The 25,770-nt window shown below is 38.4% G+C and overlaps 2 protein-coding genes across 12 annotated transcripts; one reads left to right on the top strand and one right to left on the bottom strand.

The window, feature by feature from the left end:
• Positions 1 to 538: 538 nt before the first annotated feature.
• Positions 539 to 5,711, bottom strand: DPH3 (diphthamide biosynthesis 3). Of its 3 annotated transcripts, XR_007505755.1 has the most exons (5): positions 5,529 to 5,711; positions 5,311 to 5,385; positions 4,643 to 4,817; positions 3,139 to 3,202; positions 550 to 801 (listed from the first exon to the last, which is right to left on the bottom strand). XR_007505755.1 is itself a non-coding variant. In XM_049797967.1 (3 exons), exons 1-3 carry the CDS (start codon positions 5,634 to 5,636, stop codon positions 4,752 to 4,754), a joined length of 249 nt encoding a protein of 82 aa, XP_049653924.1. In that variant the 5' UTR covers positions 5,637 to 5,711; the 3' UTR covers positions 3,247 to 4,751. The 3 variants fall into 3 exon arrangements, 1 of the variants encoding a protein (XP_049653924.1); XR_007505754.1 differs by having other exon boundaries at positions 539 to 3,202; XM_049797967.1 differs by lacking the exons at positions 550 to 801; positions 3,139 to 3,202 and having other exon boundaries at positions 3,247 to 4,817.
• OXNAD1 (oxidoreductase NAD binding domain containing 1) lies at positions 5,703 to 25,770 on the top strand. 9 transcript variants are annotated; one of them, XM_049797959.1, is made up of 9 exons: positions 5,703 to 5,766; positions 6,461 to 6,541; positions 9,995 to 10,157; positions 10,422 to 10,485; positions 14,529 to 14,635; positions 18,179 to 18,320; positions 21,569 to 21,811; positions 24,643 to 24,751; positions 25,397 to 25,770. In XM_049797959.1, the coding sequence occupies exons 3-9, from the start codon at positions 10,027 to 10,029 to the stop codon at positions 25,549 to 25,551; spliced, it is 951 nt and encodes a 316-aa protein (XP_049653916.1). In that variant the 5' UTR covers positions 5,703 to 5,766; positions 6,461 to 6,541; positions 9,995 to 10,026; the 3' UTR covers positions 25,552 to 25,770. The 9 variants fall into 9 exon arrangements, 8 of the variants coding, with proteins under 8 accessions (XP_049653916.1, XP_049653918.1, XP_049653917.1 ...); XM_049797961.1 differs by having other exon boundaries at positions 5,731 to 5,766; positions 6,461 to 6,529; XM_049797960.1 differs by lacking the exon at positions 5,703 to 5,766 and adding an exon at positions 6,001 to 6,177.

Raw genomic sequence — 25,770 nt, 5'->3', positions numbered from 1 at the left:
ATACTGGCAGAGCTCCTCCCTCCTCTATGGAGAGGAAAGACAATGCCAAGAATGAGGGTGGACATTGAAAGCAAAGAGCAAGGGCTAATGGTGCTATTCCAGCCTCAAGAGCACATTGGTGAACACTGGGATCAAACTTTTGCATCAAAAAAAAAATCATCCACACAGGTAGAGCTCTAAAGAACTCTCTCAGAGCCCCACTTCCTGCTTCACCTGGTTAAAGGGCTAGATTTGCACATTGCAGCACATAACCTAATGCAGAAAATACCAATTTGTCTTTCAGCTGGTTGTTTTAGAGAGAGAATTCTTACAGCAGCTATGGTGACTGCCTGCCCGGCTGGGCGATGGCACTGCCGGATGGGGCAGCTCTGCTGCTGACCTTCACACACCACCTAGCCTTCGGACCAAGCTCCTCTTGGCTGGCTATGCTCAGTGGCGAGGTAAATGGCATGGCAATGATCTTCCACAACATGATGGGAAGCCTGTGCTGGACTGGTGAGCTGCCAAGAATTTTGGAGAGGTGACCTGGTATGCAAACAGATCAAAAACAGTGACAGCAAGTGGTGGGAAGGAGTGATGACAGGTTGCTTAAGCTTCTACCCTTTTGGTTAGTCCCTTCGGACCCACTTCCTCCCTGACCGCAGGTGACATTGTGACAACTGTTTTCCAGCTTGACACAGCTTCTGTCAGTTGTTGCCTCTGTAACTCAAAAAGTCTGACCAGTTTCAGTGCTGATGAGCCTAGTATCCACGGTTACACGGGATCCTCTGGATCCTCCCCATCTCCTCCATGCCACGGCTACTATGGAGAGACATTAAGATATTAGCATTTTAGGTTACCATGAAGCTATATCTGAAAGCAATCCACAAGGAACTGTGCTAGGAGAAAATCATGGCAAACATTCATTACTACGCTAAATAACTTTATAAATCCTATTGGTAAAAACATTTCAAGAAGTTTTCACTGTAACGAATACTTATTCCTACAGTTAGCCTAATCTGAATGTTAAACTGGAATAGAGGAGAGATAGAAATGGGGTATGCGGAAACTGTTTTTCTTAGTGACAATACATAGCTGTCAGTTCACCTTCTTAACTGAAATTTTGACAGTTTATTTGAAATTAACCGGTATCTACTTCTTGGTAGATAGCCTTGGTAATCTATGCAATGATCTTTATTAAACCAAAGTTCTGCAAAGGAAGTCTTTTTTTTTGACTGGTGCTGAGAATCAAAATTAAAAATCGTGATGGAGGGAAGAAATGTCAAGGTATTTACATAAGGGTCCTTTAGGACATTACCATTTCCCCAACATACAGACAAATGGGAACAAGTGCAACAGCGGAAATTGCTGGCCTAATGACCTCAGCTCTTGGAGGTTCAGGGTCTCCGTCATGGACTTCTAGAGTAACTATTCAAGACTAATCGTGTATGCCACTGATATACAGGCACAATGAGCCAAAAGTACACGACCTTCTCAGCAAGTTTCTTTGAAATGCAAACAAGAATCTGACTGCTCTGAGAAGCTAAGCCTCTTTAGTTTAATGAAGAGCAAATTATCTTCCATTTCTTCCCATAAAATTATGGCAACAGACCGTATTGCCTGTTTTCAATATCATACAGTTTAGTATTGTTTAACAGTGTTAGCAATTTCAGAGTATATCTGACATTTCAGAATATCTGACATTGATCATAAATTGTTCCACCCTCTCTAATCTCTAGTAATTATGACTTATTCCATTAACGTTCACATGATGCTGTTTTCATCACACTGGACTCCTCTGTGCAGTCAAGGACCTAATCAAGCACATAATCAATCAATCTGCTTGTCAGATACAAACAGCAAGCAAAAGACTTCTTTGTGTCCTACACAATTGCCTTTTTAGAAGACAAGTGAACCATTGGTTTCTAAAAACATGTAATACACAAGTAATGCATAAGGAGCCTGCATGCTGCACAAGAGCCTGTGACGCTCTGAAGAAACCTTGTGACTGAATTCCTGAAGAGGAACATTTCTGATGGCTTACTCAGATTGCCCTGACTGGTGTTTTGGAACTACACAGTATGGAAGAATTTTAGAAAAGCTGACTGCAATCACTGGAGTCAAAAGCTTCTTAGACGTTAACAAAACACAAAAGTGGGCAGCTCTTTGGCTTTAGCATCACTGAGCTTTCATGAAGGATGAACTCCGTTGCTACAGAACTCCACTCCTCTCTGCACAGCAGAAGGAAAAGTAACAAAACAGCTCAACAGTTTTTAAACATCTCTTTCAGATTCCCAAAAGGCAACAGAAAAAGAGATACATGACATCCATCCTTGTTTTGCCTCCTTTTTTTGGGGACAGCAATTACAGTCTTGAGATCCTCAAGACACTGCAATGAGACTGAGTTGAGAGCAAGTAGGCAAATGTGGCCACATCCTTTTCTGACAAAGTCAGCCACAACAATTTACTGTTGTTATGCTGTAAAAAATCTCAAGAAAAGTAAACATAATGCATACTTCATTAAAGCTTTGATATATGCTATGTAACCAAATAATTTTAACATGCATATAAATTGCATTATACAACTTGGATCCTATACATACTTGGTAAGAATATGCTTATCATGAAACCTTAAGCACTGACAGTCGCAACTGATGTAATGAAGTAATTAATTTTGCTAAAATTACTGTTAAAAAAGCCATTACCTGTATTTTAGATGAGTGGGGAACACTACAGACAATCACTTCAAAGCTTCTATCAGCACATGCCAAGTAAAATTCAACTGATAAACACTTTTTATAACCATGTAGGAATTCAACTACATGGAGTATAAATAATTCTCTATGCAAGCCTCATAGAAGTCTTTATGACAGTACTTCATCTTTATCATAAAATGAAATCTGGTCAAATTACTTCTGTAAAATCTAGGCACCTTTAGAGATGCTACACCTGGCAATTTACTTTGATGTAATTACATCAGAGTATACATTCCCTGGTGCGCCATTTGAAACTTCCTCTACTTAGTTTTATGTAGACTACTTGTGGAAAAATCCTTAAGATTTTTATGCACTAGAAATTTGAATAGGAACTTAAACAGGGTTCCTGTAAATTTGCTTTATAGCATCTATTGATAGACTGAAACACTTTTTATGAACTAACCTGAAGAAATTCCAGTGTCATTACCACAGCAGCAGCAACTCAACATCTCTGGAAATTGTTGTGGCTGGTGCACAAACAGAATAAGCAATGGCCCATTATAACCACTGGTGGAGTCTTAAATATCTTTATTTAAATAGTCAAAATAAATACTCAGTAAGATTTAGCTAACCAAAGTACCACAGCTTTTTTTTTTTTTTTTGAAGCACAGATATCAAAGTAACATGAGTGCCACCTTCTGGTTTAGACATGAAAACACTTTGGGTTGTACATCCTGCATTCAAAACTTCTAACTGAAGGGTGTAGTTTTCCTTTTTCTTTTTTTTTTTTTTTTTTTTTTTTACAATAATTAGAATGTTCATCTTCAACATTCACAGAATGTTGTAAGAACAAAAATAGTTAAATGCAAGAATTCAGTAAGACTTGCCTATCTTCAGTGCCTGGAGCAAAATATCTATATAAATGCTACACAAGTATTTTTCCCCCAGTTTAACTTCACAGACATCAAATCCTACTAAAACACATGAATGACTATATTTTAAAGTAAGTATTTAAATACAGTGGCTTGTAATACAAGAAGAGGTCCTGGAATCAATGTACTTTGGAACATATTCTTCCAACTCTTTTCTACCCTAAAAAATCCCTTGTTATTAATTGAGAGAGATGTGTGCATCCCCTAGGAAGTGACAGAACCTAACAAAGGAAGGCTGAGAAATTCAGCAAACATACTACTACAAGTGGCACAAAGAACTGCAGCCCATTTTATATTTCTTGCAACAGTCAAATCACAAAGTTGCTGAGAAAATATGGGTAAATTACAATCCGTTTTGAGTTCAAGTCCATTTGCATATTACTAGCTTTGCGGGGATAAAAAAAGTTTGACTCCGTTTGTTTCATTTCACACAACACCCACAAAAGTATATCACTATTACGTCAGAGTCATTTGATAACAGCTACCAAAGCTGTTTCAAAGCAACTGCAATTTAAGAAACAAATTTGCCCCAACGCAGGTGTTGCCCCCAGTGAAGATATAAATACAACTGCACCTTCTTTGTGCTTACAGTAGTAAAAATAATTTACCAGCAGCATTGGTTCTGGGTCTTATATTTCCCCATATGCGGTATGGGCTGGAAGTACACAAGCCCACATCCAGGGTGATACCGCGCTGTGTCAAAACTGTAATTCTGCGGCATCGTGTCCTATGGACTTCTAAATTTTGACTCCCAACATTTCATCTCTCTATGCCATTTCACACTGCTATATGCCCACATGAAGCCTGCTTTTCTCCACAGGCTAAGAAGCCACTGCGAGATAAATGGTGTAATTTCACAACTTCACACAGTTCTTCTATATATTGACTTGCTGTCAGTTAGGATGATAATTCTCAAAACTTCTGAAATACATATGGCAACTTATGTATTTTTCTAAAATGCATAGCCCTTTTGAACAAAAGCCAGTCATGTGTTTGATGTCTCATTCAAATTATGAAGGCAGCCAGTAATCGTACTTGTATCTCACAGCAGCGAGCACTTCCAGGAGGACGACCATGTCTCTTTCTGCAGTTGCCATCCCCATACTTTCTTATTCTAAAGCAGCAACAGTTCATGAGATATTCATCAGCACTTAATCAATTCCTTGTTTGTCAAAGGTTCTGCAACGACTTCATCACGCATGAACTGCTCCTGAAGACAGCAAGTAGAGTTGATTTTCATTAGGTTGGGATCTCCCTCAAAAAACACCACATAACCATTTTGTTTTCTAGCCTAGGGTATAACGGGTATGAATCTGTCTCCCGAAACGTGAAAGCCATAACATGCCTACTAGATAAGAAAAACTACTAGGCTAGCTGACAGGGCCACTAGAGTCATAGACAGATCCTAACACCAGTGAGATTGCTTTGTCCGTGTTCCACCCCACGCTCAGCAAGCCGGCACGTTTTAAAGCCCAACCACGGCCGCAGAAGGAGACCAGAAAAACAAGAATCGAGGCAGGAGCCGTAGTCACAAGCAAAAGGACCACTAGCCCACACGAGCCTATCCCACGTTCACCAGGGGCTTTTAAAAGCTGCCACCGCGCCCTCCTCAGGGGATGGCGAACCGGAACTCGACTTGGCCGGCCCGGCGCGGGGGGAAGCAGGCCGCAACCGTGTCCGACAGCCCCTTCCCCCCCACCCACCTGGTCGTAAATGACGCGCAGGATCAGAGAGCAGCTGGGGCAGGTGGCCACGTCCTCGCCGTTCTCCAGGTCCTCCTGCAAAAGCCCCGGGAAAGCCGTCACCGATCCGCCGCCTGCCCGACCCACAGACACCCGCGGCCGGCGGAGGCGGGACCGCGGCCTAACACTGTTCCCCCCATCTCCCCGCCGCCGCCTCGTCCCAGCCCGCCTGCCGTTACCCGCGTGATGAGGAAGCGGTCCCCGCAGGGGCACGGGTAGCTGTAGGTCTCGGTCTCCTCGTCGTACTCGAAGTCCTCGATCTCCACCTCGTCGTGGAAGACCGACATGGCGCCGGGGGCAGAAACGGGACGAGGCGGAAGGGACGCAGAGGCGCACGCGCCGGCGGCCGCGCGCGCGCGCGCAACCCCTGTCGCCTGACGGGGCGCGGGCGCCTCTCGTCACGTGATGCGGCGCCGGGTAAGGGCGGCGCGGTGGGGCTCGTGGTGGGTGGGGAGAGGGGCGCGCGCTTTGGGGGCCGTTGGGGAGCGGCGGGTGAGGGCTGGCGCGCGAGAAGGTGTGGGGCCATGGCCCGCCTCTCCCCTCCCCTCCCCCCCTCCCCTCACAGGGTTGCCCCGCACGTCGGTGGGCACGGTGGCCCGGGCCCCCGCGCCGACCGCTGCCCTCCGCTCCTCGGCCCTGCCGGTTCCCCGTCCTGGCCGCCCTCCTGCCTGGCCGGCGGCGCGGAGCAGTGGTCCCTAGTGGCTGAGGGGGGGGGGGGGGGACACGGCAGGGCACTGCCGCGACCTTGTCCATCCCCTCCCGCCGGGCCCAGGCGGGCAGGGGCGGCGGCCGTCCAGCCTCCTTAATGCTGCCCCGCTTCGGCCAGGCGTAGGCTCCTCCCGTGCTTCACGCACGCACCCGCACACACACCGTGTGCTCCTTAGCCCTAGGTCAAGGGGAAGAGCGTTTTTCGGTGGTGACTTTTGCAGAAGGGACGGTTTGTCTAGAGGGGTATCTCTTGCCCATCTGTACGCATGCTTTTGGTACAAGATTTTCTATCCTGCTCGCTTAAGTATCCCGCTTCCCCCTCAAGACTCTCTTGCGTTAACTTACGTAGTAAATTGCTCTTCAGTGCGGTACAGGTTAACTAAAAGTAACTTTCTCCCTTCAGCTACTGATGCAGGACCGAGGTAAAGAAGAGATGCCGTCATAGATCTCAAGCAATATTAACCCAGGGCTGGTGGGTCAGAGGGTAAGGAGGATGAATGAATCGCTTGATTGTAATTTTAAGTGCGGAGAGGAAGGAGTCATATACAGAAGTAGCACTCGTTTCTCTCCATGGAGCAAAGGAAGAAAGGGAGTGTTTGGAGTGGCTATTTCTGTAGGGGCTTGGGTAAGAAGAGAGAAAAAAATAAAGGGAGAACATCCCACCAGACAGGAGCTTGGGAGGCTGAACGCTGCACTTCTTGGAGGGCAGGGAATTGCCAAAGAGCTGGATGAGCCAAGAAAGTCACAGAGATGACAGACGGGGGAGAGGCTGTTCACAGGTTTGTAAAGTCATGACTCAGACTTGTATATGGTAGAGGAGAAGCAGGACTCATTAAAAGAGATTTTGGAATTTATTAGTTACAGGGTAAAAATTACAACTGATTTTTATTGTGATTTTCAGATTGTAAAAGTGATTGATGACAGTGTAAATGGAACACATATCTTGAACTACCATTCAAGAGTTATTTTTAGTTTAGGGAAGAGTCTCATTCTGAAAATAGTCTGTGTCAATAGGATCTTTCAGTTCTGACTTCAAAGTTGTAGCTGCTACAATAAAATAAGGCTGACATTTATTTTGTTTTCAGTATTATGTATTGATATTGAACTTTTGGTTGGTTGGTTGGTTTTCTACATTTTCATATGTAGAACTGAACGTATTTGCTTCCTAAATTGGTAGCAGTGAAAATGAGAATGAGGCCGGCTTTAAGTGACTGTCAACCTTAGGAGCAGAATTAAACCAAATACATAAAATAAACAATCAAGAATCTTCCTATTGAATTTTAAAGTTAGGCCACATATTATACCAGCAGATCTTGCTGTGTTTAGTAGCAATTAATTGCAGAAAGGGTTTTGAAGGATATGAGGTGATTTAAAAAACATACAAAACCCCAATAATTAAGTCTTTATTCTCAGTTCTTGGCCTCTGAAGCAAAGCGTTAGACTTTATGTGGTTCATTTTGATGTTGTGGTGATTTAATTAAAGTCACAGCTGTTGGCATAAACAGCTTACATAAGAATGTCCACTTTCAAACATCCTTTGTTTTTATTTTGAATTGGTTAATGTGGTAGATTGCAAAGCTTGAAAACATGAATCAAAAAGCAAGAAGCCTAAAAAAAGGAGATGTAGATGGATATAACCAAGATAGAGGAATGTCACTTCTTCATTAGATGTGTACTTTGTCTTGCTAAAATATATTAAGATTGTTAATACTTTTGTTACCAATAACTTCTACACATTTGCATGTAGAAAGTGCTAAAGTATTTTGTTTAAAAAGAGTATTTGGTATATGCTGTATCAAAAAATAAAGTGATTTTGCTCACTGGTGGTGGAAGAGTTTTAAATAATTCTGCTTTGAAAAGTTGCAAGCTGCTGTAGAATTAAATGCTAAAAAGTTATTAAAAATTATGGACAGTTAAAAGCTGCAGCATGTATTTCTCATGCTTGAAAGTGGGCATTTTGAGTAGTTACAGTAAATGTATTTTGTTTCTGAGCAGCCAGATTTATGAAAGCTCTGCCTCCCCTTTGTGCAAGATTATAAACAGGACAAATTACCAAGTGACCAGCCAATGCAGCTGTTTGTGAAAGCCTAGATAGTATAGGCCCGTTTAGTTAAACAAGCTGGATCATTGCCATTTCAAAGGATTCAAAATGGAAAACAAAACCATTTTGAAAATAAATTACATGCTTTAAAAGAATGCAGGAAAAGAGTTTTAAATTGAAGTAAAACATTAAGAAGGCTTTAAAGAACCAATGGACTGCATCATAGAAATAATTAATTTGATAGGTGATGATAATGTGATAGAGAATTACGCTAATCCTTTTTAGGAAAAACAAAGGCAGATTTACAAGCAATGAGAAATGTCTCTTGGCTCTCTATGAACCTGTTCCTACCCTTGTATATGAAGGGTATTTCTGACTTTTAATATTGTACATGTCAGTTTGTCTTTCTCTGTCATAGCTCCATTTTGAGTGTGCAGTTTTGAATCTTCACACCACGTTTACACTGTAGGGCATATAAGTGTCTGCTACTTGCATAACTGTTTAGAGATGTAAGTATTATTATGTAGGAAATATGGAAGTATAAGGGATTTATGTGTTTTTAAATAAACCTATAAACAAACAGTTTATTTAGTGTTTATAAAATTTTTCAACCAGAACGCTTTCTTTACCAATAGAAAGTGAATGCATATTCAGTGTTTGATCTTCTTTCAAACATAAATATTGTTTGAGCATTTAGAATCACAGATACGTTGGCTGGAAGGGACTTCTGAGGGTCATCTAGTCAAAGCTCCTGCTCAGAGCAGGACGGTTGCTAGCACTGGATTAAGCCAGTCCTGGGTATAGATCTTTGTACTTCAAGTTCATGAGGTTTCTTTTTTACAGTCCTGCAGTTTCTCGGTGTCCCTTTGAAGTGAAGCTCTACCATTCAATGTCAGCCATCCCTCTAATTTAGTATCATGTGCAAGTTTGCTGATGGTACATTCTGTCTCATCATCCAAATTACTCATAAATTTACTGAACTATATCAGCCCCAGTATCAACCCCAGGGTACTCCTACTGTTACTAGCCAGCAACTGAAGCAATTTGAAGCCATCAAGTCTTCAACTGTCTGCTGAGCCAGTCTTCAACCACTCCCAACAGTCCATCTGGCCTTAGGTTCCTAATGTGTATGCTATGCCAGATGTTGTCAAAAGCCATAGGACAGTCAAGGTGTACTGTATCCGCTGCTGTCCCCTTAGCTGCATGACCAGACATTTCATCTTAGTAAGTGTTCAGATTTATCAAACATAATTTGCCCTTGGCAAATCTCTGTTGAATCTCCCTGATTAGTTTCTTAGCTTTCACACAGCTAAGGGGACAAGCTCTGAGCATTCTTCCAGAGACTGGGTGGTGCTGACTGGACATAGGCACTGCTTCTTGCCTCTCTTAAAAATGACCATGCATTAGCTTCTTTTCCAGTCAATTGGAGACTTTCCTAGGTAATAAACAGTTGCCTCACAAGCATGTCAGCTGTATCTCTTAGCAGCCTTGAGTGTAACCCGTATGGCTCTGCATTTGAATATATCCAGCTTCTTTAAGCAGTTGCTGGTCCCACTCCTTAGCCCTCTCCTTCCCAAACACTACTGGTCCAAGCAGAGGTCTGGGTGCAGGCTTTGCCTCTGAAGACTGAGGGGGAAAAAAACGTGTTGAGTACTTCAGCCTTTTCTAGATCATCTGTGGCAAGGTTGTCTTCCCCTTCAGTTGATGGATGCACATTTTCACTTAACTTCTTTATGATACTTCCATATTTTTAAAATTCCTTCTTGTTACCCTATATGTCTATTGCTAGTTTTAGCTCCAGTTGAGCCTTTGTGATTTAATGGAAATAAAGGGTGAAAACAAGCCATGTCAAATGATGAGTATTTTATTTAACAAATATTTATATGGATTTTTCAGGAGCTGGTGGTTCTGAAGACTGCCAAGTCATCATGGCTCATGCTACTATTTATGTGGGGTTTACTGTTCCTCAATTACTGAGAGGTGCTAGCAGAATTTTTCCCACTCATTCTGCATTAGTGGTGATGAGGCACTCTGATTTTTGTTACTGCACAGTAAACGGGTAGGTTATCCACGTACAAATTTTTTTATTTTTTTTTTAAAGAGAATGTCATGGTAACGCTTCACTGTGTCAAAATGAAGCTGACAAATTATTACAGACCTGTAAATACTTATTTACTCCCAGTTGTATATTTATATTTACTTCATATTTAGACTTAGTCTGGATTACACTGGTAAATTGTTATGTTAATAGAAATTCCTATCAGTAAGGGACAGTAGCACAGCTGTCAAAATGACTATTATCTTTGTTTGCTTTTTGTTGTAGCACAATAAAATCAAAAAGGAAAATGGATCATCTAGAGAGAACAGCAAATAATTTTCGCCAGGAGGTTAGTGTTCTGTTCTTCAGGATATACGTACTTTTTTGTGTGTGTGAAGAAACTGGATAATTGTATTTCATTCTTAGGCTTAATTTTGTCTTCTACTAGAGTCTGTTTTACTTCTTTTTCTCCTCATTTTTCATATTTGATATTGATATTTGATAAGTGTATTTTGTGGTCAATGTGTGAAATGTAATGAATGTCCTGATTTCAGCTGGGATAGAGTTAATTTTCTTTCTAGTAGCTGGTATAGTGTTATGTCTTGGATTCAGTATGAGAAGAATGTTGATAACACACTGATGTTTTCAGTTGTTGCTAAGCACTGTTTATACTAAGTCAAGGATTTTTCAGCTTCTCATGCTCAGCCAGCGAGAAAGCTGGAGGGGCCACAAGAAGTTGGGAGGGGACACAGCCAGGGCAGTTGACCCAAAGTGGCCAAAGGGGTATTCCATACCATGTGACATCATGCCCAATATATAAACTGGGGGGAGTTGGCCTGGGGGGGATAGCTGCTCGGGAACTAACTGGACATTGGTCAGCGAGTGGTGAACAATTGCATTGTGCATCAATTGTTTTGTACATTCCAATTCTTTTATTATTATTGTTGTCATATTATTATCATCATTATTAGTTTCTTCCCTTCTGTTCTATTAAACTGTTCTTATCTCAACCCATGAGTTTTACTGCCCCCCCCTCCCCCCCCCCCCCCCCCCCCAGTTTTCTCCCCCATCCCACTGGGTGGGTGGGGGAATGAGTGAGCGGCTGTGTGGTGCTTAGTTGCTGCCTGGGGTTAAACCTTGACAATGAGTTATAAAAATTATTGATGATGTGATGTGTTTATGTTGGACAAGAAATTTAATAGCATTCTGGTCAAGCACACCGATACCTGTCATCTCTACACAGCCTTCTCAGAATTTTATGGATATCTACAGTTCTAGTTCAAATTTGATATAAAAAAATGTGGAAAATGTCCTTTTATAACATGAGAGGTAAGATAAAATGTAGACATTTTGAAGGGAGAGATGATAGGCAGTTGTAAAAAAGATCTTGGTTCGTATCTATTTTAATTCTCAAGTACAAGGAAGATAGAGCATTGTTCTCCATCAAAATTCAGAAATGCTTATTCTGGATCTCAGTTTTGTGCAGTAAGCGTTCTTTTTCATAATGTTCAGAAATGAACATACTGTTATATTTCATGTAGGTATTTCCTTTCTGCAATTAGCTAAAGTAGATGTTTTGAAATTTTTAAATACTGGCAGAATATGACTTCAATTCTCAAAAATATTTCAGTAGTGAAACAATTCTGCATTTTTCTTAGACTTTTCAGGAAAAGTAGGGTACTTTTTTGACTGAAAAATCCCATCTTTAATTCCCAAATGTTGGGAAATTATGCCCAATTTTTCTCCATGTTTAGTTAGCTTCTCTCAGTCTTGAGTAGACATGCATGAAAGGCCAGTCTTGCACGTGTCACACAGCAGGACAAACTATATTCTCAGACACACTACACAGATGTTAATGTGCATACATAATTAAGTCCTTCTCTGCTAGGTTTTCCCTCACTACAGTTGAGAATAAGTCACAGGCCAAGTGAATTCTTCTTGAAAGGAAGCTGGGTGGTGGGGATATATAGGTAACCCCAAAACTGAAGATTCAGCACTTAATGACATAGGCTGTAGATGGATGAGACAAATGCAGCCTCGTTCCACCAAGGTGTGAGCCAGCTTTGGGAGCTATGTGTCTCAGAGCTGTGCCTCAGCTACTCACACCTAGTGTCAGCTCTTACTTGAGTACGCATTAGCATTGCTTGTGGACATACAGCTGCTTGGGCAGATCCAATTCATGCCAGATTAACTCAGTAGATGGAGAAAATGAGTGTTAGAGGCAGGTACAGTCAGATGTGCATTCTTGTTTGCTTCTGACATGGAAAAAATGATTGCACTTTTGAGTCTTGCAACTATTTTTTTATCTTGGATATTTCTGATTGCATGGCTTGCTTACTTATTCTGCTCAACATAAATGCTGGGTAGCTGGAAAATACGTGGAAAATGGATCTTTATGAGGTGTTGGAGACTCTGAGATGATACAAGGAACTCTTCCTGAGGAAGAGACGGAATCTGTGTAGCATAGGTGAAAGGGCAGGGCTCAGTTCTTGCTACCACAAATTCTCTGCATATCAGAGGATTATGCTGTTTCTTTTTTTAATGCTTGATTTATTCTTTGTTACTTTATTTCTGACCACTTTAAAATCAGTTTATTTTAAATCCTCTGCTTGGTTTTAAATTCCATGTAATCAGCAGTTGGCTTCCCTCAGTCTGTATTGCCTTATTTGGCCATTTCACTCCTGTAGAAAGATGAAAGAATCATAGGTCTGTGTTGCATTAGGCTGCACGTCACACAATATCGCCTGTTGAAGAGTGGTAATGGGAAGGACCAGGGCAAGAAAAAGTGCCTAACACTTTCTTGAAATACAGCAGCAAAGTCTGGAGTCCTGTGTCCTCCTCCCTCTCACTGCAGCCTTGTTCTGGGCCAGTTGGATACTCTTGTGGTGGTTCAAAATACTGGGTGAATGTCTTTGATCACCCTGACTTAAATTCATTTTTTGTAATAACTTTATACTGATTAAGAATTACATTTCCAGTGCTCTGTCAGATGTATCAGCCAAAGAATAAATTAGGGAGTGTACTGAAGAGTAAAGAAGGGAATGAAGATCCAAACTTAATGTCCACTTCCTGGACTTAAGGTTTCTCCATCAGAATAACCATTTTAGTCATGTATCTGACATTTCTCTTGTTAGCTTAGAGTGGTTGTGTTCCCTGTTTAACACTGTCTGCTAAAGTGGAAAAGAAATGTGTGCTACTTTATTTTAAATTGGCAAATGTCCTGCTGTTTAATGGGACAGTGGACATGTTCAGATGTTGCTTTATGAATAAATTAATTTCCTGCCATGTGTTTTAAATTAGAGCATAGTTGGTTAAAGTTTAATTATTTTTTTTTTATCTGTTTGATCTTATACAAATGAGAAATGGTAGAGTTCTGGTGGCATTATTAGTATTTCCTAGTGTGGTAAATGACATCAGCATTTTTTAACAGATTAAAATCTGTATATTTGCCTGTGTAGAAAATATTTAGGACATTACTTTCTTTGTAGAGGAAAATGGTTAATAATTATAACTCAAAAATACCTGAAGAGGAAGGGCAGAGAGAGGAGGGGAGAAAAATCCATGTTGTACTGATGGGCATCAAAGAGTTTAAGTGGGGAGCCCCTGCGTGATGCTCCTGATGCAAAATCTGCTTTTCATTTAGAAAAGCATTATTTTTTTTAATATATATTTTTTTTTTTTAATCTCTTTAAAGGCAGTATCAGCTATGGCTCTTACATCCTCTTCCATCTGGTTGCCAAACAAAAACTCTTCTGTTAACTAGCAATGAATGCTTGTGTTGCAGTTTCCCTGTGTTCGTAGATCATATACGTGGTCAAATGGGTATGTGTGTAAACTCAGTAAGACAAGGCTTATTGTTTTTCTTGCATTAATGCATTATGCATTAATGCATACTCTGCCAGTAATGCATTTAATTACTTAAATAAAACTAGATACAGATCCAGAATTCTCCTTGGGACTTCAGTAGCAGCTGATCTTTTAAGAGTTTCCTTTGTCAGTCTTTATAGCAGAGGTGTTTTTACTTTGTTGCTGGAAGATACAGGAATCTACTTTGTAGATGTCAGAATCTGTGAAGTGGTAACTAGCAATCATGTCTCTTTATCGTTATGTTCTTTTCAAGTGAAATAAAATAAGTTTGTATACAATCTTAGAATAACCCTGACAAAAGTGACAGACATGGTGGACTATCAGTAGAAAACTGTTTCTCCATTCAGTAACTATGTAAGTGAATCCATTTTTGTTTCTCTACCCCAGTGAAAAAATATTGGTGCTTTAGATAATGAAATGCCACAGAAAACATGTGAAGTGATAGATATCTCATACACAGATTCTTGAGTACTTTTGCTGCAAATGATATCTACGTAACACAATGGCTTATTTTCCTTTTGTTAGGTAATTTCACAAGCAAAAGTGTGTGGAATCACCAATGAATCGGAGACAGTCAAAAGGCTTTGTTTGGCTATTGCAAATAAAGATTTTACTTTCAAAGCAGGACAGTGGTAAGATCTTCTGATATTTGAGGGGAAAATTACTAGCAGAAGTCTACTATAACAAAATGTTAAAAGGCCCTTGATACTTGAGCCTTGGAAAAAATTGTTAATTTACATAATATGATATTTTATTGTTGGGTGTTCTGTCAAATAGCTGATATTTGGCATAATTTTAAAATAGCCATTATTAAGTATGCTAATACTAATTTTAAAAGGACAAAAATGGATATTCTTTAAATGTTCAGTTTGATTGTTTCAGTATTTTCCTCTGGTTTATGTATATTACATTGTTTCTTCAAGAGTGCTTTGAAGTACACTGCGCTTTATTCTGCAAGCTGCCTTTACTGTCTTTATTTACTAGCTATTTTTACAGCGGAGCTGAGACTGCTGATTACTTAGTTTTGGTTTATAATTGAATCAGAACTGCCTGTTAGCTTTTATTTCTTCCCCTAGAAGTTTCCACTCTGAAAATTAAGCCTGTTAGATCAGATTAATATATAAATATACATAGGCAAACTTCAAAATAAAAAAACTTGAATTATTAAGCTTTTGAAATTATTAGCTGTTTGTTTAAGCAACCTTACAGCTTTTTTCCCAAGGAAATAGTGGATTTTCATGTTTGTCTTCCTTCCTCATTAAAAATACTCCCACTCAATCGCGCTTTTTTTTTCTCTTAGAAATTAATTTAAAACTATAAGTAGTTGCTTTTGGCATTGGACACTTAAATGTTCTTAAACTTTTTATTGGCTTAGGCCATCTGAAAGTGGTTTTGCTGGAATCAAAGTATAGCTGCTAGGATATTAACAGCATATGTTACTCATGTAGTGTTAATATGCTGGCTTTTAAATTTAGAACCAGAACACAAGATGTTGATTGCAATAATTTGTTTGTGGAGTAATTTGCTGCAGTTTTTGCACATGTGCAGTGACTCATATTAAATTCTTGCTTGCCAGTACTTGGAAAGTACATTTACCCTCCAAAAATGTTTTAGAAATTATGCTGAAAACTGAAAGCTTTAATTATAATTACTCTTTTTCATTTTCTTCTTCCTTGAAAGTATTCTAATGCTATTGTAAGGTATACAACTTTTCTATACTTGTAGCTATAAACTATGGTTGCGTTTTTTGATGAGCAGTACAAAACACCAGGCCACAATTTCCTGAGTAGAAAAGGCTAACTTGTTAGAATTTGCTATAGTAAGATATTACAGCCAAAGATTGCCATTAAAATGTATATATTTTTTTGAAAGTGTTCTAATTATCAAGTTTTTCAGAAGCAAAAGTGAATTTGTTTTGCAACCATGTTGGCAGATATTGGTCTTTATCTGACTTCAAGTAATAATGAAGAGACTTGTTGCTCTTGCCCGTTTTGATTTACTAAAACATGCATTGAGGTATATGCATGTTATAAATACTTTGAAGAAGTAGCTGGTTTTACTGTTTCTGATCTCTTCCTCCAGCAATTGCTAATTGTTTCTTAAAGATTGGGCTTAGGTAGCCTTTAAAAGGAGGGAAATGAAAAACCACTGTAAGATCTCTATTTTACATCTTTTTGCTCCTCTCCTTGTTGTGGGTTTATATAGGTTTTGTTTTTTTTCTTTTTTTTCCTTACAACTACTCCTTTTGCTTAAGCTGTCACAGATAGCATTTCTTCAGGAGTCCTCTTATCCTTCCTACACACAGCTAAGATTAGACAACCCATTAGAAATACAAGCTAGTCCACTGTAATATAGTACACTATGCCCTGATATATCTCATAATTATGTAATTGGAAAAGAAATACTATCATAGAAAGAAATGCATGCCTACATTAGTACATTAGAAGGGTGAAAACTACATTTGATTTAGGTTGTACAGCAATGTTTGGTTTTGTATGAATGTTTCCCCACCAGGTGCGAATAATATTTCCCTTATATGTCAAGCAGAACATTTTGACTTGAATGGAAATTGTTACTTTACAGCATAAATGTAAATTTTTTTTTCATTAAGTAGTAAGATTATTTTCCACCAGAGGGTGGTAAAGAGCTTTAGTAGCATCTTGAGGTTTTCTTTGCTACAATAAATGCTGCAATACAAGAGTCATCCTTTCTAATCTCTTAGATCCTTACTGCCAGGTAAGCTGAGCCCTGTGGTCAGTGGGGCTGCAGAAGCTGAGGACAGCGAAATAAGCCTTCTCAACTTTTTTTGGTTGTTGACCTTTTATTTGCAGTCGGATACCTTTATACACCATCAAGTTTATTAGCATAAAGTTAAAAATTGTATCACTATAGTATTGTGTATATCACGCTTTGTGTATTCTTTGAGAGAAAAAGAGGATATTTTTCTTGGAAGGGTGAATCTTTATGGGGAGTCAGCAGGCAAGATTTTTTTTTCTTTAAAAAGTAGTCAACTATCCAAAGTGCTTCTCCCTCAAGAATTTGTGATCTCTGTGAAGAATACAGCCTTGCTGTTTAAAGAAAGTATCTGTGTAGGGAAAGCCAGTCTGTATTTCTTGTTGCATTCTCATTTAACTAATACTGAGCCAGCCTAACTCGGGCTCGAATTGAGTAATGATTCTCTATTATTTGGCATTGCTTACCAGTGTGATTGTTTCCTAAGAAGTAGAGCAGCACAGTTAGTTTTAAACATTAGTTTTCTTTTGAAATATAGGGATTTTGTTATGTGTTGTAAAAAACTGAAATATTTAAAGATTTATGCAACACAGAGGAGTTTAAATGTTAGATTATAAACCAGCTTCTAACCTTTTCTGATACTATTTGGAATATCAAAGCCTTACTTTTATGAAAATGAATTGTAGCTCATGTGTAGTAATGGCTTGCCTTCCATACTCTCTAATTGCTGATGCTGCAAAAGCTTAGCCGTATATTACCTTCTAATCTGTGGAAACCCATGTGTGGTTTACTTTAACTTTAAAAAAAAGTTGTAGTCAGTTATTCCAGTTTCCTTTCCTATCAACTAGAAAGAGATATCTGCCACCAGAGGGCACTGCAGTTCAAGAGGTAAAGCGATTCTGCTTCTAGTTACTGACCTTTCACTGGAGAAATTTTTTACAGACTGTGGTTTTACTTCAGGTATTTCATCTTCCTAAGGAAAGAAAGTGTTTAATCGCAAATCATTTCCCTATAATTAGTTTCCCAATCTTCTTATGTTTGAAAATTGAAGACCCCATCAAAGGGACCAAAAAGAAAAAGAGTGGGATTTAAGCCACTCTATCAGACCATATTGTGGTTTTGGTTTAATACGCAAATGATTTATTTAAACACTTAGAATTCTAGTCTGTTGTAATATGTAGCATCTAATGCTAAAAGCAGAATGGTTTAAAAACCTGATAGTTTAACAAAGGTGATGACATGTTTCTAGATGAAAATAATTTTAAGGAAATGGCATTACTCAAGATTAAGTCCTTTTTTGGAAAAGTTATGTTAGGAAAATGAAGATGTCTTTGTCAAGGAAGGATAATTGAAACAAAGGCAGCCATTTTGTTTTGGTTATTGTTTTCCATGTTTGGGGTTGTTGGCTTTTTTTTCAACTTTTGTTTCTGGTCTATTTTTAGGGTTGATTTCTTTATTCCCAGAGTATCTGTAGTTGGGGGATTCTCGATATGCTCAAGCCCTGGCCTGTTGGAACGAGAAGGAATATTAGAGCTGGCAGTAAAGCACACTCTTCATCCTCCTGCTAACTGGATTCACACTGAGGTAAATGAGATTAACTGTGAGATTTGGCTTTTTATTTTTCCTTTTTTTTTTTTTTCTTTTTTTTTTGAGGGGGTGGTGTGTGTGATTTCAGACTACTTTTTGCTATTGAGTGCAAAACTACTGTTGACTTGTTCAACCATTTTTAATACAATGTAAATCTTTAAAACCTTTTGTTCAGTAAGGGTTAGAAATTGGATGTTTATGTGGTAATATGGTTATTGTGATCTTTTCACTCCACTTGTGCTTGGACTTACAGTGATATTGTACTTAGTGCATATAAGGGTTCTCACTCCTTTGGAATTAATGAACTGAAAAATGTTGAAAAACCTCTGTTCTAACTTGTGTCCCTGATAACAGGTTTTGTTACATGTTACAGTTACATCTGATAACTTGCCATCATTCTTGTCTATTTCTGCAAACAGAAACTGGGAAGCATTGTCAGATAAATATAAATATAGATTATTAATGGGTAGCAAAGGGAGATATTTAGCTCAGTTATTTTGAAATGATAAAACAACAGAATACTTCAGAATTTTGATAGTATTCTTTTAAATATGCAATATTTTTGTAATATTGACATAACCTAAGGCTTGATTTTGCTATGTTAAAAGTAAAGTCTGACACTTTGGCCTCTTGCAGTGTTTTGTTCTTCCATTTACCCCATTTAGTTATAGTCAGAAGAGTCCTGTTTCTGCTGCTGATCATATTTCATAGATGATCTTGTCCTGTCAACTTCTGTTCTTTTCACACCCCTCTGTGATCTGTCCTATTTACTGTTCTCTGCCTGGCATTTGTATTTCCTAAATGTGGCTGTGAAGTTTAAATTGACGGATTCTTCTAGGTTTACAAATACTGCAGTTTTGTTCAGTGGCCAACGAGTTACAGTAAAGATTGATGCAAATATACTAGAATTGAGGATATGCAAAGTGCTGCTAATCTAGTAGTTAGCATGTGACCATCCACAGTATTTTAATTGGCGTCATATCAAGTTATCTCCACTGGAACATAAACAAAATAACCTTTTTGAGATGTTGTGTAGAACTTGTAGTACATGTGCCAGCAGACTGCATAATGCCTAAGAGGATCTGTTTTTTGGTATTGCTCTTTAAAGAATATGAAGACCTAACTTCATAATTCCCAGTCTCTGGAGACTCTTTTAGGATTTTGGATGTCATAAATCAGTTTGTTGTTGCTGAGTTTTCTGGCTGAATTTATAGGAAAATCTTTAGTTAGTGGGTAAGCTAGGTTAAAGCTGATGCTGTGGAGGAACCTCCAGGGTGTATATGGACTCTTTTAGCTAAACAAAAGTGCATGCTTTTCCTTAGGAAAGAAGAAGGAAAAAATAGCAACCTAGAATTTGAAAAGGTTGTATATATGGTGAAAAAAATCTGGTACTTAATTGTTTAAAAGTTACTTCTAAGGGAAGTTGATATCTCAGGGTAAAAGATGTTACGGGAATAGTTAGTACGAATTTACTCACTGTATCTGGGGGTTTTTAGAGCTGGGGTTTTTTTTTCTAATGTTATTGTATATAAAATCATAATTTTAGCAGAGTACCTTATAGCTTTAGGAAAATACAGTCTTTTCTTTAGAAAAATGTACATGTAATGTATTGATTGCTTCACTTTTCTGCCTAAGCTGTTTCAATGCCATTTACAAACTAGGTTAAAGGACAACACTTTGTCACTGTATTGCTCCAGAATTTTACTGGTTTTTCGTGAATACTGACTTACTGTTAACATTGGCATGGCTAAAGTACTGAAACATGTGGGTGACTGCTGGTTAAGAGAGATTTTTCCTGTGTCCTATGTCCAATCTTGATGAGATATAGCTGGTTAAGGAGGCAGATTAGACAATAATGAGATTATTTCTCCCTAAAAATGCTTATTTCCACAAAGGGTATTGTAATCTTATGTCCTCCTTCTGCCACATGAATCTGGAACACTTCTGGATTCACGCATCTCTAAAACAGGGCAAATCATGATGGGAAAGCCTGGCAGTGCACATTGAAGAAGGAGAGAGAAATTAGTTTCAGATAATGAATGCTGATTGTCTTACACTATAATTGAGAGATAATACTTTATGCAATAATTAAGAAAGGCAAGAAACTTTTTTTTTAATGGTCATGCTCACTAATTTAGGAACCTCTGTGTTCTGTGCAGTACCTGTGTCCAAGGGCTTCCTTCTTCCTCCTAGTGGAATTGTTACGTGTTTAGACCTTTGTTACTAAACAAAGTTGTCATTAATGGAAATCCTTTTGTTTCGATTACTGTTTCCTGATATCAAGGAGGAAATGTTTTTATTCTGTAAGTGACTAACTGCTAATTTTTCAGCAGTTCTTGTAGCTTTGCGTTTTTTTTCTCTCCTCCTTTCCCACCTTACTTGGTTTCCCTATCCTCTTTTGTTTTATTTTTTAAACCCTCTATGTGGCCTGAAATGAGTTCTGTTTTCTGCTCCTATTTGTTCTGTTAGCTTGCAGTGATGTGGAAGAACTCACCTGACTTCTCTGTACTGCAGTTTCATCCTTCATACTGGGATGCAGTGCTGGTTTACCAAGAAGATACTGACCCAAATTGTTTTTTTTGTTGTAGCTTTAGTTTTCCATGTATCAAAAAAAACATGCTTTGGCAAATTTCGCTAAGAAATAATTTCTTATGTACAAGTGGAGAGGAAGAGAGAAGGTTTTCCCCTGATTTTTCTTCTTCTACAACTCTGAAGTTGCAAATGCAGAAGTGGTTCTGCAAGAAATATTCTTGTGGATACTTGCTTCGCTTCTGGGTGTTTTTTATTTTTTAGGAATGGGGATGGAAAAACCTTCTGCGTCTGTGCAACTCATTCTGACTTCCTTCTGTGACCTCATAGCAAGGCCTTTTTTGACATGAGACTGGGTTTGGGTAAAAGTGGGATCTCGCATGTTAACCTCAGGTTTTCACAACCACATACTGCTGTTGAAAAACTCTTGCATGAATCATCCCTCTTCAACTCTTATGGGGATGGGAAGGGGGAGTCACCATCCTGCCTTATCAGGAAACTTCTGAAAGTAGAAGTAGATCCCTAGAGACACTGAAATAGATTACTTCAGATAGCTGGAAACTGTGTGTTTATTTTAAAGTACTTCAGTTTTCCCTCACTGGTCAATAAAAATAAAAAATCACAGCCCAGCAAGTCTTGTGATTGTGGTGCAAGAAGAAGAATATTTCAACTTTTGCTTTTAGTTTTGAAATTAAGTATTTTCTTTTCCATCCTAGTGCACTCTTGACTCAGAAGTGGCTCTGCGAGTGGGAGGTGATTTCTTCTTTGATCCTCAGCCTGGTGACTCCCCTGTAAAACTAGTGCTGATAGCAGGGGGTGTTGGAATTAACCCATTGTTTTCTATACTGCTGCATATAGTAGATCTTCATGAATACCAAGAGGGTAAAGGAAACGGATACAAAATGGGAACAGTGAAGCTGTACTACAGTGCAAAAAATACAAGTGAACTCTTATTTAAGGTAAGTAAAAAGTTTTGGAAAAAAAAAAAAAAGATCTCAGATATTCAGCTCTCAGTGTGTGTATCATTCTGTTGCCAAATTCCAGAGAGTCCCTCTGTGTAAGACGCTGTAGAGACAAAAGTAACTTCCTGTTTTGATTCCCATGTGTGTTTTGTTAATTACTTATGCCAGTGTACAAATTAAGGTTGTTACTGGACGTACCTGGTCTCGTTGACTTCACTGATAAGTCAATTAGCCCTAAATGTCTACATTTTACTATAATATCATAAGAGCATCGTCGTATACTAAAGATTATATATACTATAATACATATGTGTATATACACACTAATATTGTGCATAATGCTATATGCTATAATACTGTAACCACACAGTCTCAGTATAGATTGTATTGAATTTAAAGACTAGCAAGAGCAATTATATCCAAAGGAAACTTTCTAAAAACAATAGGGGAGCTTTATTGATAATGCATTAGTTATTACTGGATAGTAGTATATGAATGAAGTATTTATAGCCACTTGAAAAATTGTATCGTACTTCATCAACATTTACTTACCAGTTAAAGATCGGTTGTCACGCTCAGCCATTAAGGGTCACTGATAAGATTTTAGGGTCAAATTAGTGCAGCTTCTGTAAAGAAGCATCCCTAATGATTTAGGTTTCTTTGAAATATTGAAAGCTTTTGATTGTAAGATAAAAGTGAAAATCTATCATGATTCCAGCAATTGTGTATAGGATCCATCACTAGTTTTAATTCTGTACTTCTACCATATTTCTAGATACGAAGAGGTTTGCTTTCTTTGAGAAGTCATTTGTTTGTTGCTAGCAGTGGAATAATAAACTGGAACCTATCTACTCTTCCATTTGGCCAACTATTAATCTCCAAGTCTGTTCTAAGCATACTCAGGTTTTTTCAGTGCAGGAGCTAGCATTTCCCAAGTTTCACTTCAGCAGTGTTACAACAGCAGAGCTTTTGCGTTACAGCTTCTGGGACAGAAGAGAATACAATGAAATGTCACAGTGCTTAAAATATATCCTTCCCTTCATTCTTCATGTGTCTCTCAAATCCAGAACATGTATATGAAAATTTGTTATTTCTGTGCAGAGGATTGAGGAAATAGGATCACTAGAGTCTTCATGTTGTTGTGAGATACATCTGTACAAATCTCCATGAGGAACTGCTAGGTTGTCGCTGATGGTTTGGAGGACCTGTCTCCTGAAGAAGCAGCTGTGTATAGGCTGACAGGGATGAAGGGTGACGCTAATGTAATTTTCTAATACTCATGTTGGATGTGCTTTCATTTCATAGGCAGATGCACTACTTTTGAAAGTCTTGATATTTAAAATAGTAGAAGCATACAGTGTTAGAATTACAAAAGCTGCCATACTAACTTTGCTACTTCAAGATGTCAGTTAGCTGGGTTTTCCTGATTTCATGAGGAGTGAATGTGACCCTTATTTCCTTATTGTGGATGGGACACTGGGGATAGGTCTTTTCCCTTAGGTCTATATTGCTCATCTGTCTGTTTCATTTTGTACACTAACTCACTAAGCTGCAAAGAGCCTGCTGAGCTGTTAAAATTCTCCTTCATTCAGTTAAAGAGAGCCTGTCTCTTGCGTTAGGGTACTAGAAAATAGTACTTTGGTGGTCGATGTCACGTGTGATATTTGCTACTTTCTGTCCATGTCACTGAATTACAGCTTGATAGGTTACAAGTAGGTGTTGTCAATGACTGCAGGATTATTTAAGCTGGAGAAGTCCTACCTTAGGCATGGCTTCTGGCTTGGTCCTAGGACTTCAACTCAACAGGACATCATTAGTTTCAAAAGTGCTATCAAATTGTATGTGGTTCCACATAAAGGGAACAGAAGTTTAGAATCACACCCAGAACAGTGTAAGCAGACCAATATTAGAGGTGCTAGTGGAACAGTGTACAGTAGTGTTTGTGCTGCTTTTTGTCCATGTCTTTTTAGGGAATCGGAAACAGATTTGTCTATAAAGTAGAATATATCTGGTGGTTTTTGTTAAGCAACCCATGGCAGACTGTTCAGTGTAGTAACTAGTTAGTAAGCAAACACATAGCAAAACAAGCTAATTTACCTATTCACAGAGTAGAAATTATTTTTATTTCAGAATATTTTAAGAAAGCATTTCCAGTGTCTGTTCCAGCAGTGAAAATCCCAAGTAGTGCAGAATCTAGACAGTAACTAAATTTTGTTTCAGAACTAACTACAGCATCTGACTGACAGATTTGGGGTTTTTTTTACTATGATTTGGACTGAAGCCGCTGGGTTTTTGGTGGTAATTATCACAGCTGTGACTTCGGGAACTGAAAATTACAGAATTTCTACTCTGGTAAAAATAGCATTAGCGTTACGCTGTAGTTGGTTTTACTTGGAGAACTCAAGAGAGTAAAGGGTCTAGTAATCTTAGCAGATAAAGCAGATAAGACTTTAAAAGTTCCTAACAAATGGTAAATGCATACTGCAGGGTTGTTTTTTTTTTAAATGGAAAACCACTATGGAAGTGGAAGGAGGAAGTCGGGAAAGGCATAACTGGTTCTTAGGCCCAAATCTTACAACTTGCAACCTATTGTAAAAAAGGAGAAAAAAAGCACTAACAACATTGCTGATAGTGTATTCATATTCCAGATTCGGAAACTGTGTTTACGTGTGCAGGTCAGCCCTGTGAAATCAAGCCCATCAAGTTCTCAGTGCTGAAATGCAAGAGTCTTGGTACTCGGTAGTAATCTCTGGTGTTGTGGGACTGTATGCATACATCTGTTTTGACTTAATGGCCTATGGTATAAGCAAGTGTGTTTAACATTACAGAAAAATCTTCTCGGTTTGATGAATGCATTTCCTGGAAAGATCACGTGTCATTTCCATGTTACCCAACAGAGTTCACAGATCTGTAAAGAACTTAAGCCACATGTTACAGGTAAATATAATGGCGATGTACAGAGATGATACCTAAAGTCTAAGTTCAATTCCATCCTAGAGGATGAAGTTACATGCATAATTTAGTATTTTTACATTTAAAGATTCAAAATGAGATGTGAGTTAAACCTAAATTATTTCACTGTACATATTACACTTTGGAGAAAAATTTTCCCTTTGTAGCTTTTGTTTTAATTTCCAGTAAACCTCCTCTGTTAATTCCAAACTTTATACTGGTATTTCCCACTGCAAACTTTATTCCAGAAACTATTAAGCAAAGTATTTACTTTTCTTAAGGTGGGATCGATGCCTGTAAGAGATAATTCATCGTGTTTCCATTTCTCTTGTATTTGTATTAGAGATACTTGCCTATTTTTTTCATCTGAATGTGGGATTTTTAGTTGTATGTAACCCATGTTCCTCTTCAGTGACTAATATCCTGTGCATTCCAGCTGGAAGTACTGATCTATATCCCCAGCAGAACAAATGGTTTTGGAAGCCTCAAATCTTGATACCTATTATCGTTAAACAGGCCTGGCATTTTTAAGAAATGAGTGCTTGAAATACCTCTTAACCAGTCATTCTTTTTGAGATTAGTTCATGATTAATATTTCTGTTCTCATTTCTAACTTTTTTTCTTTGTCAGAGGGAAGAATATCTGAAAAGGATCTAGAAAAACATGTATCTAAGGATACTTTATGGTACATCTGTGGTCCACCTCCAATGATAGAATCTATATCCAAACTACTGTCTAACATTGGTGTTCCTAGAAACTGTGTTTTCTTTGAGAAATGGTGGTAGTGACACCTGCTGAACAGAAAGTGTATTATTTGTTTCCAGTATATTTTGATAAGCTAAAATGTACAGAAATGGACTATGAATTATTTGGAAAATTTTATTTCATACATAAAGATGTCCTCAATCATGATAGTGTTCCTTTAATTTAACTATAATACACCTGTAATACAGTGCTGCTGCTTTTGGGGGAAAAAAGTGATTTTTATATTAAAGATGTTAACT

The sequence above is a fragment of the Accipiter gentilis genome, chromosome 4 (assembly GCF_929443795.1).
Source record: "Accipiter gentilis chromosome 4, bAccGen1.1, whole genome shotgun sequence".
Classification (NCBI taxonomy): domain Eukaryota; kingdom Metazoa; phylum Chordata; class Aves; order Accipitriformes; family Accipitridae; genus Astur; species Astur gentilis.
This window is presented reverse-complemented; position numbering and strand designations above follow the sequence as displayed.

Excerpts from the sequence above, each read along its gene's own strand:
- DPH3 (XM_049797967.1), bottom strand. The coding sequence starts at position 5,636 with ATGTCGGTCTTCCACGACGAGGTGGAGATCGAGGACTTCGAGTACGAC. Across the intron at positions 5,386-5,528 it reads ACCGCTTCCTCATCACGCGG|GAGGACCTGGAGAACGGCGA; the intron begins GTAACGGCAGGC and ends GGGCTTTTGCAG. Across the intron at positions 4,818-5,310 it reads TGCGCGTCATTTACGACCAG|GAGCAGTTCATGCGTGATGA; the intron begins GTGGGTGGGGGG and ends TGCTGTCTTCAG.
- OXNAD1 (XM_049797958.1), top strand. Across the intron at positions 10,158-10,421 it reads TGTTACTGCACAGTAAACGG|CACAATAAAATCAAAAAGGA; the intron begins GTAGGTTATCCA and ends TTTTTGTTGTAG. Across the intron at positions 10,486-14,528 it reads CAAATAATTTTCGCCAGGAG|GTAATTTCACAAGCAAAAGT; the intron begins GTTAGTGTTCTG and ends TCCTTTTGTTAG.